At 36.5% G+C, this 18,031-nt stretch overlaps 1 protein-coding gene across 1 annotated transcript in view; it reads right to left on the bottom strand.

Annotated features, from left to right (window-relative positions):
• Positions 1–17,825, bottom strand: part of LOC135199577 (ADP-ribosylation factor-like protein 6-interacting protein 4) — a 27,344-nt gene extending 9,519 nt beyond the window's left edge. Inside the window, exon 1 of the mRNA XM_064227733.1 lies at positions 17,577–17,825. Within this exon, the coding sequence (XP_064083803.1) occupies positions 17,577–17,825 (249 nt within the window). The remainder of the gene's footprint in view (positions 1–17,576) is intronic.
• Positions 17,826–18,031: the final 206 nt, after the last annotated feature.

Raw genomic sequence — 18,031 nt, 5'->3', positions numbered from 1 at the left:
TTGCTTATTTACCGTAATTGAAAAGGTCCGGATCTTTGAGAACAACTCGAGCGGGTCACCTCGCCACAAAGTGGTCCGAGTTGCAGAAAGCAGATGACTGAAACGAAGCGAAAGTTTTCGAATAAATCCTGAGTTTTATTAGAGGAAAATCGCCGACAGGGAAACATCTGAGGAAAGAGAGACTCGGGACAAAGAAGGCTCCCAAGAGAGGCGAAAGGAAAGCTTATTCCACAGATGTCAGCAAATCTTGGCCTCTCTTTGTGAGTCTGGCTTTGAATGAACTTCATCCCTGCGCAGGGTTCAAAAAGAACGCATTCTATGTGTATACATACACACACACACACATATATATATATATATATAATATATATATATATATATATATATATATATATATATATATATATATAATATATATACGAATAATTATCACATCACCGTGATTGATATAGATCATTCGAGCTACAAATGTCCTTTAATATCTAATTCGCTCTACCTCGGAACTGATATATTTTCATATATGTACCGAAGGGGAATTTTTAGTTTGATAATAATTTCGTCCCCTCATGGATCGAACCACCGTCCCAGTGGACGGAACGAAATCAGGACGAACGAAATCTGTGATATATAATATATATATATATATATATATATATATATATATATATATATATATATCATAGTATATATATTGTTGTGTGTATATGTATATAGTATGTAGTGATGTATGTATGGTGAGTGTGTGTATTATAGCATAAAGCATTTACGCACTTAATGATAGCATTGGCACAAGACATTGGCAAATCTGAAACCCACCCTTCATCGGACCTTGAATATTTTCTTGTCAATAGAAAAATATTTTTTTGCAATAATATTTTTTGAATTCATCGTTTATTGCCATCTTTCCACTTCATTTTCCTTTTTCTTTCTGTTGCAGGTCGGGCTGTGAAGAGCGCGAGAGTGAGTGCTCGAGTCTATCGTATTTTTATGTGGTTTACATTTTATTATGTTTATTATACCTTCAATAACCTTTGATATGTTTCTTATCCACTTTAGAAAGTGTCCAAGCTTTTATTTCGTGAAACAGCTGATACATTTAAGCATACTCGTTCCCTACAGTTTGTTGTTAAGTGTTAAACTCACCCCAAAACACTTGCTGAGTGCCAAAGGTTAATACCCGTCCTGATGAGTCAAAAAGTTCAGAGTGAAAGTCTCAGAAAAGAAATCGCGGTGGAAATGTCGTGAACTTTCTCTTTAGGAAGATGAAAGTACCATCGACCACAGACATTAACTAAGTTAGGTCAATTAAATCAGTTAGAAGGGGCATAGAATTAGACCGCAGATTCCAGTTTAAAGGGAAAAACAGTGTGCGAATCGTATTTGCGTAAATTGTAATTTAATTGCAAGCTGCGTATTTACTGTGCATTGGCGTAATCCATATCTGTGTTGCACCATGAGCATAAAATCGTGATGGGTAGGATTGTTCGAGTGGGGGTTAAAATTTATTATTATTATTATTATTATTATTATTATTCATCATTATTCACAGAAGAAATGGTTTTGTTCCTGCTAATGTTACTGTGATTTTCCTTTTATATAGTTCTTTTTTAATACGTATGTATTTCAGTGTTATTTTTTTTCAGTACGTATGTATTTCAGTATTCTTTAGCAATCTTCACAATTCGTGACGTCAGATCATGGAGGTGGGGTTGGAGTGGGGTGGGGTTGGGTGGGGGGTTGTTGATAGAAGGTAGGTTGTGCCATCAAAGCCCAGGGTTTAGGGTGGGTCAACGGTCAGGTAAGACTGAGCAGCCCTGGACGGATTAGTTTTTTTGTAGGACGCTGCTCTCTTATTGGTTGGAATCGGTGAAATTAGTTTGCAGTTCTAGAGAAGAGTGTCTTAAGCAGCAGAGAAATGCCTACCTTAGTTAGCGTTTATCGAGTTCTCTCTTATCTTTAAATGGTATTTGTGTGTTGTTACATTTATTTTTTTTCGGCAATAACGGTTTCTTTATCGAGGTAAAATGACATCGATGTTTTTGTTACATTTGATTTTTTTCTTTTGTCAAATGTTTATGAGTTGCTGTTGGCCGGATTGCTTGGCATAGTTTATTATCCAGCTCAGTTTTAGCAACAGAGTTTTTCTTCTTAAAGGCTCTGTAAAGGAAGCTATGTTTATGCTGCTAAGAATGGTGATTCGTTTGGATTGTTTTTGTTGGCAAAATGACTTGGATAAGTGTGCGGATTTTTACGAAATATAAGCAAAGTAATGCTATAATTATTACGACTATGTTTTGAGAATTCTTTTTCGCTTTGCCCTTCCCAGGCGTAGTTATGCTTCATATTTACATTACTCAATGTAAAAGGTATAAATCTGTATTTGAATATTTACTGAATGTAAGCTATATCAATCCTTTACACACCACTTGCAGATATTCCAAAACATATTTTGTATTGCATCGTTATTCTTGTTATTCTTGAATTCGCCTTACTGTCATTTGGAGGCCGTTCATCTCGCAGATTCGATACATTCCTCATACATCAGACATTCAATGCATGGAACTAGGATGTATTGACTTCAGTGACCTGTGTCATATGCAATTTACCCGTAGACTTACTAGCAATGTTCCTTCAAATTTATTCGCAAGTTCTGGAACAGTGGCTAGCTCACCATTTGTGTATTTATTTTTTTATTATTATTATTTTTATGTATGAAATGTCCTCTCTATTTTGGAAAAAAATATTAATCATATCTTTATTAGAATGATTTCATCGTCGTATACGTGCGATGATCTGATTTTTCATTCCTTGAAGAAATATCCCCAAGAAAATCTGATTTAAGTGACACAAGCACGATGTCTCCTCGGATGGACTAACAAGTCTTTGAGACATCCTGTAGAGCCGATCCAATTACGGATCTCTTGCGTAATTGGCCTCGTTTTCCCCAGAACCCAATTACGCCCACAACTCCTCAATTACGTTTGATTAATTCCAAACCAGAAATTGGTTGCTAAATTAAGCTGTTCGCGGAGGCTTCCGTCTGTACAAGTTTAGATCAGTGAAGTCCTTTAAATGCGCGCTCTCTCTCTCTCTCTCTCTCTCTCCACCAAAATGGTACCGAGTACCGTACTAACACGTCCATACCAAGACCGTAAATTAATTTATAGATAGATAGAAAGAAAGATTGATGATAGATAAATAAATTAATAAATTAATATTAATAAATAAATAACAAATAGAAACAACCCTTAGAAAAGGAGTGGTTCGATAGACCTACAAGATTGAAGCAATTAAGATTCAATAAAGCATCCTTTGGATGGCTCCAGAGGTTCTTCCTCGATCTCCAGATCTCCTCGAGGGAACTTGAAGCGTCCTTCATTTCAGGCTTCTTTTACCATCAGAGAGATTTGGTCACTTCGTGAGATCTCTCGTCTTCAGGAAGCCTCACTCAGCCTCTTTGGGGGAAAATAAACACTCGAGTCCTGATCCCCTCTCTCTCTCTCTCTCTGTACAACATCGATGAAGGAGTATTCGCTAGGCCCCACCCGAGCGGGTTTATGAGTTAATGCAATTAAGATAGGAAAAAATATCCTTTTGGAACTTATTTATACGGAACAATATAGCAGTGAAGGTCGTCAAAGTCTTGCTCTTATAATAAATAAATAAATTATATATATATATATATATATATATATATATATATATATATATATATATATATATATATAGATATATATATATATATATATATATATATATATATATATTTATTTATTTATTTATTTGTTTATTTATTTATTTATTTATTTATTTATTTATAAAGATATGCCATCTACTTGTATCCTCTTTTAATTCAGGGCGCCTTATCGCTAAATGGGACAGATGGTATCATGACCGTGTTGCCATCAACAGGTCCTGGGATAGTGGGCGGTGCCATCTGGGGAGGAGGAGGAGGAGGAGGAGGAGGAACTATTCCCCACGTTTAACTTCGGCCTGGCATGGCAAGGGGAAGATGAAAGTGGGAAATGAAAGCAAGATATGGGAAGAGAAATTGTTTCTCAGTTTGTCTTTTCTGTCCTTGGCTGCTTCTGTTCCCTTTAGGGGGGTCCTGAAAGGTCTCCCAGACTTGTGCGCCGTTTCTAGTATCACTCTTCTGCATGAGTTCTGAAGCTACTCAGCTTCTAGTTTTTCCAGATTCCTTTTCAGGATCTTGGGAGGGATCGTGCCTAGTTTTTCCTATGATTATGGGTACAATTTCCACTGGCATATCCAATATCCTTCTTATTTCTATTTTCAGGTCTTGATACTTACCATTTTTTTCCCTTTATTTCTCTTTCAACTCTGGTGTCCCATGTTATTGCGACATCAATGAGTGATACTTTCTTCTTGATTTTGTCAATGAACGTCACATCTGGTCTATTTGCACGTATCACCCATATCGTTCTGATACCATACTCCCAGAGGATCTTTGCCTGATCGTTTTCTATCACTCCCTCAGGTTGGTACTCTGTACCACTTATTACTGCAAGGTAGCTGATGTTTCTTGCGCAGGCTCCAGTGGAGGGCTTTTGCCACTGATCTTGCCTCTTTTTGTACTGGTTCAGTGCAAGCGCAGGACATTCGCTTGCTATGTGGTTTTATGGTTTCATTTTTAGTATTGCACTTCCTATATATGGGAGAGATGTTATTTCCATCTATCGTTCTTTGAACATATCTGGATCTTAGGGCCTGATCGTGTGCCGCTGTTATCTTCCTTCAGTTTCCTTCTTGAGCTCCCCTCTGTAGCCATTGCCAATTGTCATCGCTGGTTAGTTCTTTAGCTGGTCTCATGTATTGTCTGTGCATTGGTTTGTTGTGCCATTCCTCTGTTCTGTTTGTCATTCTCTTGTCTCTGTATATTTCTGGGTTTTCGTTTACTTTTTTCAGCCCTTTTTCCCATGCACTCTTGAGCCACTCGTCTTCACTGGTTTTCAGATATTGCCCCAGTGCTCTGTTCTCGATGTTGACGCAGTCCTCTATATACTTAGTAGTCCTCTCCCTCCTTCCTTTCATGTTATGTATAGTCTGTCCGTATTTGCTCTTGGGTGTAGTGCTTTGTGTATTGTCATATGTTTCTAGTTTTCTGGTCTATGCTGCGGAGTTCTGCCTTCGTCCATTCCACTATTCCTGCCCTGTATCTGATTACTGGCACTCTGCCCAGTGTATGGCTTTTATCATATTTCTGGCGTTGAGTTTTGACTTACGTATCTCCCATCCGGTAGCTTTATCCCTTCAGTCCTTCTTACTTTGTCCTTTTGTACGTTCACTAAGGCACATTTTTCTATTCCAGACTCCATCCTGATGTTCCCAAGATACAATCCTTACAGTCTTGGATTAGGGTATCTGTTTCCTTGATGTTCTTACCATACAGCTTGATGTCGTCCATGAACATCTGAAGGTTAATTCTGTTGCCCCTTTTCTTGAGTTGGTACCCAGCGTCCATCTTCTGTAGTTCTTTTGTCATGGGAATCATGGCTACAACGTAGAGTAGTGGGACAGTGAGTCGCCCTGGAAGATCCTCTCCATAATATAACCTCTGCTAGTCTTATTCCAGAGCTTGTAAGCATTGTATTCAAGTTGCGCATTGCATTTTATTTTTGAGGAAGCTGATGGTGTTTTTCCTCTGCCCCATATATTTTCAGGCATTCTGTTAGCCATGTGTGTGATAATCATGTCGAAGGCTTTTTTATAGCCAATCCATGCCATGTTTAGGTTGGTTTTTCGTCTCTCACGTTCTTCATTACCATTTGTCTATCAGAGCTGGTCTTTTGTGCCCCTACACTTCTTTCTGCAGCCTTTCTGTTGGTTGGGGATGGTGTTTGTCTCCTCTAAGTAGTTGTATAGCCTTTCACTGATGATACCTGTTAGTAACTTCCACATTATTGGTAGGCAGGTGATAGGCCTGTAGTTACTGGCTATATTTCCCTTACTCTTGCCTTTTTGTACTAAGGATGTTCTTCCTGTATTCATCCATTGGGCGCATGGTGATTTGTGATACAATGCTGGAGTTGTTCTGCTATTCGTGGGTGTAGGGCCGTGAAGTTTTTGAGCCAGTATCCATGGACGTCATCGGGACCTGGGGCTTTCCAGTTTTTATTATTATTATTATTATTATTTATTATTATTATTATTATTATTATTATTATTATTATTATCATAAACAGGAAGCAGACCTCAGATACATGTCTTATTATTAAAAGAATGGCAGAGTTAACAGAGTTATCCTATAAAGAATTTCTCTATTTTTCTGATTTTCAGAAAAATAGAGATGATTATAAAATAAAATTCCGTTAACTTAAACTCTACCAGTCTTTTTAACAAGATATTATTATTATTATTATTATTATTAGTATTATTATTATTATTATTTATTATTATTATTATTATTATTATTATTATTAAACGAATTCCTGTTCTTTATTGCTGTAAAATCCAGAAGCATTAAGTTTTGAAGGAAAATTACTGAGCGTAATCTGTTTCTCGAGACAGTTCTTTCATTACACCAAAAGTATACTTAAACATTTTTTTAAATCAATGCAGTAGTTTTTAATGATAGTAATTGTAAAGAAATCAGATGTGCTGTATTATATAGTACTGTATAACGATTCTTCCCACATAGACTTGTTTTTAATAACTGTCTAAAAAAGTAAAGCATCCTTTTTTATGTAAAATATCATTCCTGCTATTTTGATACTGGCATAAAAGACTTAATGAGATAATGAGATAATTTTAAAAGTCGGAGAGTAATCTGAATCGCGGAATGGGAAGCCATTAGCAATGAATGAGGGCTTGAATGATGGAATAAAGAGATTGAATGAGCGATGACAATTAACGGTCAGACTCTAAGCTTTTGTTATGAACGAGTGAATATTAATCAATGTCTTTGGGAGGAATGTATATTTTATTTTCCGCGTATGTCCTGCTTAGTATATTTGCCGTTAGTGTGGTTGATTGATTGCTTTGATGAAATATTAGTCTGTCAAGAATAGCACTAAAGCACTGTCGACCAATCAGCGCCTAAGGCAGTAAAAAAAGAGGGAGTTGGAGGAGTTGGACAGCAAGATAGAGATCTGGAAAATAGAAGAAATGAAGTAAGGGGATCTAAAGGTGGAAATGAGAGAAAACCCCATACACTAAGAAAACACCAGTTAGAGGAGTTGAAAAGCAATATTGAAGAGCGAGGGGTGGGGGGGGGGGGGAATGAAGGTAAAGTAAAAGGCTAATAGTGGATGCATCAAGGGGCCGAAGGAACGCTGCAAACACCTTTAAGTAATGCCTACAGTGCATCACGTGAGGTGCACTGATGACTCTACCCCCTGACGGGTGCTGTTAACGTGACAATCTTTTTTTTTTTTTTTCGTTTCATGCAAGTGTTGGGTCGGTCGCCATCTCGCTCCGTCCGCTATCCGCAGAAACCATGACTCTGCAGACTTCGTGTAAATGGGATGGGAGCGCAGGCCCTGCCATTCGTCTAGGCCCTCAGGATGGTTTAAGGACGCCATTAGAGCCTCAAAAGCCCCGGCGATATTTCGCTCGCTGGCCATTTATGCGTCTTGCTGCCCCAAAGGCAACGGGAGAAATCTTAACGCGGATATCCCGGCCTCTCTCTCTCTCTCTCTCTCTCTTCTGAACTTAATGATCATTACGAGACATTTTGTAAATTCTCTCTCTCTCTCTCTCTCTCTCTCTCTCTCTCTCTCTCTCTCTCTCTCTCTCTCCTGATCTTCAAAAAGCTATTTTTCAAATTACATTTTTCATTCAGGATCATTAACGAACAGTTTTGTTAACTCTCGTCAATCTCTCTATCTCTCTCTCTCTCTCTTCTCTCCTCTCTCTCTCTCTCTCTCAATTTAATTAACGCTGTTTTTCAAATATCACTTTTTTTATTGAGGATCATTACGAAAATTTTGTAAATTTCTCTCTCTCTCTCTCCTTCCTTTGCGTAAATGAGCTCATTTTCAATCCTCCTTATCCATTCCTCTCAAAATCTTCCCAATCTCTTCGGGGTCAGACTCTAAGCTTGTGTTCGAATAAGCTCATGAATTCGGTTGAAAGTGAAACGCGATTTAAAATAATAATAATAATAATAATAATAATAATAATAATAATAATAATAATAATAATAATAATAATAATAATAATAATAATAATAATAAGATCAGTGCCATGATTTTAAAGTATATAATATTTTTGGCTTTTATATGTCAGCGAGAACAGTGCTATATCCAATACCGTTTTGCACTTCATAGGCGTAAGAAGTTTACAGAATTTGTATAATTATGATTTTTTTTTTTTTTTTTTTTTCTGTAGAAGTTCGAAAATAATTTGAGGTAGATACAAAGAAATGTCCCTTCAATTATTTATAAAGCAGTTTATAAGACGAGTGACCTCGCTCCGAAGCCATCGAACTCTCTTCGAGGTCAGTGATCTTTGTTGCTCAAAGCGGGACTCATATTCCTCTGAAATGACTTCATGAATAAATTCCACCTGATCAGAGGAGACGACAGACCACTCGGGAATACTTGCCATGAATGACGTTACAGAACGAACCTTGCTTCTTTCCTCTCGCCTCTTTCCTCTTGCTTCTTTCCTCTTTGCTTCTTTCAGAAAATCAAATCGTAGCAGATCCTGTGTGTTGTATGTTGATTAGCTGTTGATCAGACGAATAATCCGGAAATACTCTACGGAGACAGGTGCCTTTGTGCTTAAAAAAAAAAAAAAAAAAAAAAAAAAAAAAAAAAAAAACTTTTCATGCTTATTGTACATACGTACAAACATATAAATATGTATGTATTTTATATATAAGTGTATATATATACATATATTTATTATATCGTTCTTTTTGTATGAATGTATAACATTTTCTTTCACCTCTGAATCTTCCAAAAACCTGACCTGCTCTAACACCCTTTTCCCCCGCCCCCGTTTCCCAAACGAAGCCTATCCTCTACTTTCATGTGATTGTATTGTATATCTTTCTTCCATTTCATCGGCTGTTGGCACTTCTCTCTCTCTCTCTCTCTCTCTCTCTCGGAGGCTTTTGCTCTTTCAGGAATAGAAAATGTATGGAGAAGGTATTCAAGCACTCTATTCCATTAGGCAGATGGTGGGCGCCATAGCCCCAGGCTGGTTTCGCAGCTCTGAGTTCCTTTTTTTTATATTTCAAGAGAGAGAGAGAGAGAGAGAGAGAGAGAGAGAGAGAGAGAGAGAGAGAGAGAGAATTTTCCTTTTTCATTTCAAAGGCGTATACGTAGGATGTCAAGTTTACGGTATATCTTAAGAATTACTGTGGATACGCTCTGCTATTTATTTTGCATATACCGTAGAAGTCTTTCTTTGTATATGTAGATACACAGAAACCGTAGGATAGACAAGCAATGAGAGAGAGAGAGAGAGAGAGAGAGAGAGAGAGAGAGAGAGAGAGAGAGAGTATTTTAAGAAAATTACACTCTAATGATGGAGTCGCTCAAAGTGAGATTTCTATTATGGAAATAAATCAAGCTACTTACTTATTGCCGGATTCTCCTTGTCTAGAAATGGAAGATGGAATTGGAATTTATATATATATATATATATATATATATATATATACAGATAATATATATATATATATATATATATATATATATATATATATATATATATATATGTGTGTGTGTGTGTGTGTGTGTGTCGTGTGTGTGCGTGTGTGCTTTCGAAATTCATCTTCAAATGGTGGTATATATATATATATATATATATATATATATATATATATTATATATATATATATATATATATATATATATTGTACTCGAATCGATTTTTTTTTTAGTTCAGCTCCTCAGCCTCGTAGCTTTTTACCAAACAAGAGTTGATGCAAAGTTCATATTTAATTCTGGGTAAAATTCCGAAATGCAAAAATAACCGGTAATTTTGGTTGCACATTGATTGGTGTCATTGTGAGGGAAGTGAGTTTCAGGAGCGGTTTCGAAAGCTCCCTGAATCCTGGACACGGAATTTTGTTTTAATCCGGATTAATTGGACAATTAAAACTTCAACCATTAAACACTGCCATTGTTAGGGGGGACCGGGTGGATATATCTATCTCCCGGTAGTTATGGTTTGGGTCGCTGTTATACTAATAAACTGCCAGAGAGAGATTTGGATCAATGAATTCATTGGAAGTTTCGATCAGATGCCGTCTTCGTCTTTCGCCTTTTCTGCTCCTTACAGTCTCGTAAGTTTTCTGTCTTTGTCTTTACCCGGTTGTGTGTGTGTGTGTTGCTTTGTTTAGTTTGGAATGTGAAACGAGGTTTAGGACGGGGGGTGGAGGGGAGGGTCCCCGTTTATAAATACCCAGGTACTCAGGTACTGCTTTCTCTTGCGCATTCATTATTTTGCTTTGTTAGACATTGAGCTTTAGACCTAGGTAGAGAAATAGATTATTTTCCTTTATTTCAAACATGTAACGTTGGTGTTTTCTTATGAGGGTGGGCATATCCTTTGGCCATATGATCCTATATATGACATTTCACCTTTAGATAAGCCATACGGCCAAAAATTAAGAAGGAAATATTTCCAAACCGGTCGAAAAACGAAAAATGTGAGATATGTAAGAGTTACCCATCTCACTAATCGGAATGCCGTTTTCTTTTTAGAGAGACCATTTAAAGAGAACCAAGTTGTTTCGAAGAGTATTTAAATTTTTAAACTTGCTGTTACCGTTATCTTTTACATTTAAATAATTATATAAAGTTCTTTTATATGATGGGTATATAAAACATCTGGACTCGTGCATTCTCTCCTTATCGCGTCTTTTCATGCAGAGCAAAAACCATTTTCAGTATTTATTTACCTGACGTCTATTTAGTTTTTTTATAAAGCAAACACCCAGACTGGCTGGAGTGATTGAATGAACGATCTAAAAGATTTCTCTGGCGTTGTGTCGTCAACAACAACAATTCCAGTTATTGTTTTACGAGAATGCAAAGAAAATACAATGTCTGTAATATTGTATAGTGAACTGTTTAGGTCAGATTAAACCTTTAGACCATGAGGATCTAACATTCATGTCAAATATATATTACTGCTCTAAATATATATATATATATAATATATATATATATATATATATATATATATATATATATATATATATGTGTGTGTGTGTGTGTGTGTGTGTGCGTGTGATATAGTATATACATACTACACATATATATGCATAGTATGTAGTACTACGAATGAGATTGCTCTCGTATGGTCCAGCCAGCGCTGGTGTATATATATATATATATATATATATATATATATATATATATATATATATATATATATATGTATGTATGTATGTATATATGGTGCAGTCGTACTTATGGACCGTCCTCCAGATGTAGTATATCAATATTAGCCGGGGCTGTTTGTCCTCGGATATCGAGCAACACTTCTGCCAGCTTCTGTTGAGGTCTGATTTGCTGTTGGTCTCTTGTGTTTACTTCTATAAGAAGTTCTTTGAAGACGCTTTCATTAAATATAATATAGTAGGGGTGAATGGAGGACGGTATCCATTTTTTCTGATAATTTTCATTATGTGTGTATTTGAACTCTTTTGTCCGTTTGTGTTTTGTGTGCTTATTTGGTGCCTTATTAGCGTAATTTAAAAAAAAAAAGATATTTGAAAATAAGGAAGTAATCAATTACGACTTTTATTACATTGATAGACTTCATGAATGCTGCTATTTCTATCACCCTTACATATATAATATCACGACCATCTTGAACGAACCAATTGCAGCTCGCCTTTACAAACCAAATGAACGCACCATCAAACCCTTTCAAATTTGTGTTAACGGTTACTTAATGAACGTTCCCCACTTACGCTTGATCTATGTGAATTTGCAAATTAATGAAATCGCTCGTTTTTGCTTTCTCGTTCACTATCAGAATGAGAGAGAGAGGGCGTGGCCGGGAGATGCATTTTTATCCACGGATGCTGAATTCGACGTAATTAATTTACGCGCATTAGTTTGATTAAGTAATGAATGGTTATAAACGAGATTTATCTGCAAACTTAATGAACGGATCCACAGAACGGGAATTTGATGCCTGTAGCTTTAAATAGAACATTACTGGGATGAGGGCAGCCACTGGAAGCAGAGCTTTAATGTATGTACATACATATGCATGTTGGTATGTATGCACGTATATAATAATCTTAGTACTATTGTGCGCAGAGGTGCGAATCCAACCAGGGAACTGTGTGTATTAAACATGAATTTATGAAAAAAAAAAAAAAAAAAAAAAAAAAATATATATATATATATAGATATATATATATATATGTATATATATATATATATATTATAACTGTGTGTGTGTGTGTGTGTGTTAAACCTGCGCATGCCTTTATAAGCACATTTGAATAATATAACGGAACGTAATCACACGGTAACCTTTCTTCATAAGCATGTGCGTATGTTGGTTCGATATGCGTTCTTAGTGCTACATGAGGCGGGTCTATGACGTTATTATATATAGCTTGTCATGAACAATAAATTAAGTCGTCTCACTTGTTGTTTTGTCTTACTGTTTTCTATCACTGGAACAGCTGCCCTCGGCTCTCTCTGTGTGTGAGTGTTTGTGTGTAGATATATGTGTATATATATATATATCTACTATATATATATATATATATATATATATATATATATATATATATATATATATATATATATATATATACACTGACGTGTCAGCCACATGCCATTCAGTGTCTACGACCAGCAACAATTGTCTAGCTGCCAAGTAAAGCATATTTTCCTTATTTCTGTTTATTTTTCAATGGTAGATTATAAATTATGTACCTCCGGGATTATAAAAGTAATGTAACATATTGTTAATTGAACGTAAATCCTGAAACAGTTTATTACACGCATTTCTTCCATTTCACTAAGGGTTCAAAATAGTCATCATTATTTTATCGTCCCCTCCGCTCTCGGTATTACTCATACGCACCTGTCGCTGTCTTTATCGCTGAGAACGAGCGATGGCCGCTATTAGAAGCGCTCAGAAGTTTTGAAATTCGCCCCATTGTAAATTCTCTCTCTCTCTCTCTCTCTCTCTCTCTCTCTCTCTCTCTCTCTCTCTCTCTCTCAGCTTTTTTTTTTCTTTATTAGTTTGGTTTTCACTCCATTCACAGTAAATTTCAAAATGGCAGTACGTTCCCAGGTCACATCTGAGTCATTATTTTTTTTTTTTCACCAACAGCAGAATTCACCTTCCAAGACGATGTATTGGGTATGTAATGGAGGTCCCGTAACGTAATTCCTCAATTCGCACTCAGTTATGTTCAGATTTTAAATAATTGACTTGTTTAACCGTCAATGGGTCTGGACGTAATGTGGAAGTTGATCATCATGGTACGTTCAGTTGTTGCTGGCATTTAGCCTATCATACCGCAGAGATTTTGATAGAAGTCGAAGCTTAAATTTTTCATCGGACTTCATTGAAGACTCCGATAAGAGATGAAATGAGTAGGAACTGCTTTTGGAGTCAGGCAACTGAATTACATAGTAGAATCTCTATTCAGTTATGCTTACAAGGTGGCACTAATACGTAAAGCCATTGGCTATCTGGGATTAATTGCAAAACAAGAGAGGATGTCGGAAACATAATAAATCTATTGCGTACATATATATTTTCATTCTATCAGTAGGAATTTCATCTGTAAATGCATAATGTAATCGGTTGTGGATTTGATTTAAAGACCAGCACTTTGCGTATGCATTATTATTATTATTTTATTTTTTTAGTTTCCAATTTCCTGTTCTAAATAATGTAACCAATTATTATTAGCATCCCAAACTTTCAGCGCCACTTCTTATCACCATGTAACTCAATTCTTCGTTGTACTTTCGAAGGTCTTGAGTCAGATTATAACTACGAAGTGAGCAGATGTTATGCAAATCCCTTTTTCTAAGAACAATGATGTAACGCTCTGACTGTCAATTTTGAGTTCACAAAGCAGAACTGACGTCACCGAAATTGATATGACTTTAAATATGTGTGTTTATGTATGTATATATGTGTGTGTGAGAGAGGGAGAGAGAGAGATAAATACGCTTTTATTCATATTACTCGAAGATTTTCATTTCCCAGAAGATAAAAACTGTATCTTTAAAGTAGATCTAAATAAAAATAATAAATAAATAAAGAGAAAGACATAACATTCCCCTCTCATCTCCTCTTAGTCAGAAGCTCCCCATCGGATCCTTTGGGAGGAAGTCATCGATGGAAGGACCCTAAGCTCCTATAGGACTCTCGAGGAGTCGCGCCACCGAAGGATCTTTTTCCCAATCTCGGAGGTGAACCGCCTCATTGAAATGCAACAAAGAAGAGAATAAGAAGAAGAAGAAAAAGGAAATAGATTAAAGAATTCAGCCGTCGAACGGTTACAAAAATGGGGACCGTTTCTTTTACCGTCCCTCATTCTTAAACATTGGGATGCTTTTTGGGGTGGAAGTTTTAACATGAAAAGTACCCATGTAATGCAGCATCAAAATCTCTCTCTCTCTCTCTCTCTCTCTCTCTTTTTAGTTTCGAAGGGATTATTTCATCTCCGAAGTCCCCATCTGCGGTGGGAGATTTTTAAGCGGTGATATAAAACCGAGCGGTTTTGTTAAAGCTTAGTAAGGTTTTCAATTGAATGTCACTTTTAAGCTGTTGGATGCTTTAGAGCTTATATTCTACAGCTCAGCTTAATTAGTTCAGCATAAACCTACAACGCCAGTAGCTTCGTAATCCTAATATCTCACTATGGAATTTAATCCTAATATCTTACTATAGAATCCAATCCAAATATCTTACTTTAGAATTAAATCCTAATATCTTACTATTGAAATTAATCCTAATATATTACTATAAAATTTAATTCTAATATGTTACTATAGAATTTAATCCTAATCTCGTACTGTAGAATTAAATCCTAATATCTTACAATAGAGTTTAATCCAAATATCTTACAATATAATTTAATCGTAATATTTTACCATAGAATTTAATCCAAATATCTTACTATAGAATTTAATCCTAATCTCGTACTATAGAATTTAATGCTGATATCCTACTATAGAATTTAATCCTAATATCTTATTATAGAATTTAGAGATGCAGATTTAAGAGGCATATCAAATTCCAGCATCAAGAAGTCGTGATATATCCCAAAATATGAGACCGAAACTAACCCAGAAAATAAAGAAAATTGTTGACATAAGAGAGAAGCCTCTTTCCTATATTGTTATGCAAGACGCTCTGAAGCCTTTATGGCGCTGGAAGCTCTCGGTTTGTTTACACTGGGAAGAAGAAGAAGAAGAAAAAGAAGAAGAAGAGGAAGAAGAAAAGAAAATAAAAGGAGGAGAGGGGTAAACGGGAAAAAATGAATGGGAAAAGAAGTCCATAATGAAGGCAGAGAGAGAGAGAGAGAGAGATAGAGAGAGAGAGAAGGGGGTGGGGGGGGGGTGGGGGGGGGGGGGGGGGGGGGGCGGAGGGAAGAGTCTTCTGATGATATGTCTTTCCTGTCTTTCTTCAAAGGTCTGGAGAACGTTATTCAAGTTTCCATAACCATTTTTCATTAACATTTAGTTTTTACTTTGGTAAGAGAGAGAGAGAGAGAGAGAGTGAAGGGTGGGCAGTGGGGGAAGGTTATGTTTATAATGGAGGAAGGCCCTAAGTCCTATTTAATTGTGAAATATATGATTTTATAACTACGTATAATTACATGCGTCCAGATGTACAGGCTTGTATGCTGCATGAATGAAAGCACTCTCACATGCATAAAGAAATAAGTAATTAATATATATATATATATATATATAATATATATATATATATATATATATATATATATATATATAAATGAAATTTCCGTTCCACTTGTATTGTAAGGAATCATAGTGGATGAACATTTGTGTAGAAAGCTTCCAGATCATTCATAATTTCATTTCCGAACACAGGAGACTACACAACCCAACAGCGGAACCGCCACCCCCCCCCCCCTCCCCCCCCCCCCCCACCCCCACACACCCCCAGGCCTTTTATCCACTTATATGGATGATGGTTGACTTAATATTACTTTCGAATTATGCCTTCTTCAGCAGCCTATCGTCCTCCATTCTTTCCGTCTCAAAACAGTTGATTCCATTTACGCTCTTTTCTGACCTCTGACCTTTTAGTTGACCTTTGTTTCTCCGGCTTTCTCTCCCCTTCAGGCATAACAGCATTTCATTTCAGTTGCTTGTATCTTTTATTTACATTCGCATTCAACATTCCTGCTGCCTTTCATGCAATTACGTGCAGACAAAGGAGAGAGAGAGAGAGAGAGAGAGAGAGAGAGAGAGAGAGAGAGAGAGAGAGAGAGAGAGAGAGAGAGAGAGACTAGTGCGTTAAATTCACAAATGATAAAGAAAAGATAAGGCCTTAGCTTAGTACATCAAGTATTATAGCTTACGAGGATAAAATATGATATAAAAGATAAAACGATAAAAAGTATGATAATCCAAGAAAAAGTCTTGAGGAAGGAAACTGCATATAATGAAGGCTTCCTCCTCCAGGTAATGATGTTAATCTGGCTCTGGGCAGCAGCCGTTTACACAAGAACAGACTGAAGAATGTCCCCATTCACATTGTGCCTTCAAGAACGGTGTCTTTGGGAGATTGCCTTGCAAGGGCCTTGCAATCAAGACAAATGGGATTAAAATATTTTTTTGGTTTTGATATATACTTTTTGGGGGGAAGCTGCGCTCAACTGCGAAAGGGCAAATGGCCCCCCAGAGCTTAATTCGAAGGAGATGAAGACATTCGTCGGAAACTTGCTGGAGGTGGAATTTAGAGCTTTGCCTGTGTAATGTAATTACTTCTAGAGTATTTGTATTAAAATATATATATATATATATATATATATATATATATATATATATATATATATATATATATATATATATATATATATATATATATATATATATATTACCACACACTTATGTAAACATATGCGTATGTATGATATGTGTATTTTTCTGCGACTCCTGGTGTAGTATTTATTAACATAATGACTCTGTCATTTGCATATCTCCTCATATCTAGACAATTCCCAGGGATTCTATGTCAATCTCGACCCTTTTTTCAAACACTCCTAACGTTCTCAAATTTGCATTTTTAGTTATATTTATTTATTTATTTTTTTTTTTTGCGATATTGAACTATCTCTGCGTATTGTGTGATTTTATTATTTTAAAAGTAAAACCGAATTAGTTTCTCAAATTCTTGATTATTTTTTTCTCGTTGTATCTTTTTTTTTTTAGTATTACTTCATCTATTATCCTATTTATTGTCTTCCACCAGGCTTTTCAGTATCATTAGATTAACTTAGTAATGCGCAAACTTGGTATGTGATCATCTCTCTCTCTCTCTCTCTCTCTCTCTCTCTCTCTCTCTCTGTCCACATCTGTTCATTGCCTCTTCAACCCAAGTAATTCCAGACTCAAAGGCTTTACGTCACATACTCCTCTCAGACCTGTGCACAAGAAAAACCACATAATCGAGCACCCTTTTAGACATCTTCCAGGTCTCCTCCTCCTCCTCCTCTCCTCCTCCTCCTCCCTCCTCCTCTCCCCCTCCTTATCCTTTTCTTCCTCCTGTATGCTCTGCTCCTTAGCTCCTGCTATCCTGCTTCTTGCCCTGCTCTGCCTCTCCTCCTGCTCCTCCCCTGCTCCTGCTCCTCCTGCTCCTCCTACAAGTTCTGATACTATCATAGTAGTACTACTAATATCGCTGTTGGCGTAGAATCCTTTGTGCCACAGAGTTCAGCCTCTCCCGAGGATTTAGCGCCATCTTTTCTCTCCAGTAATGGCTGTTTTATACCCACCTCAGCAGCAGCAGCAGCATCTCCTCTTCTTCGGCTTTTGTGTAGAAGGCGTTCCAGGGTAATGGCGGCTCCGCGGACAAGTGCCAGTCGTTA

Source organism: Macrobrachium nipponense, chromosome 26 (assembly GCF_015104395.2).
Source record: "Macrobrachium nipponense isolate FS-2020 chromosome 26, ASM1510439v2, whole genome shotgun sequence".
Lineage (NCBI taxonomy): Eukaryota > Metazoa > Arthropoda > Malacostraca > Decapoda > Palaemonidae > Macrobrachium > Macrobrachium nipponense.
Note: the sequence above shows the minus strand (reverse complement) of the source record. Positions and strands in the feature narration are given on the sequence as shown.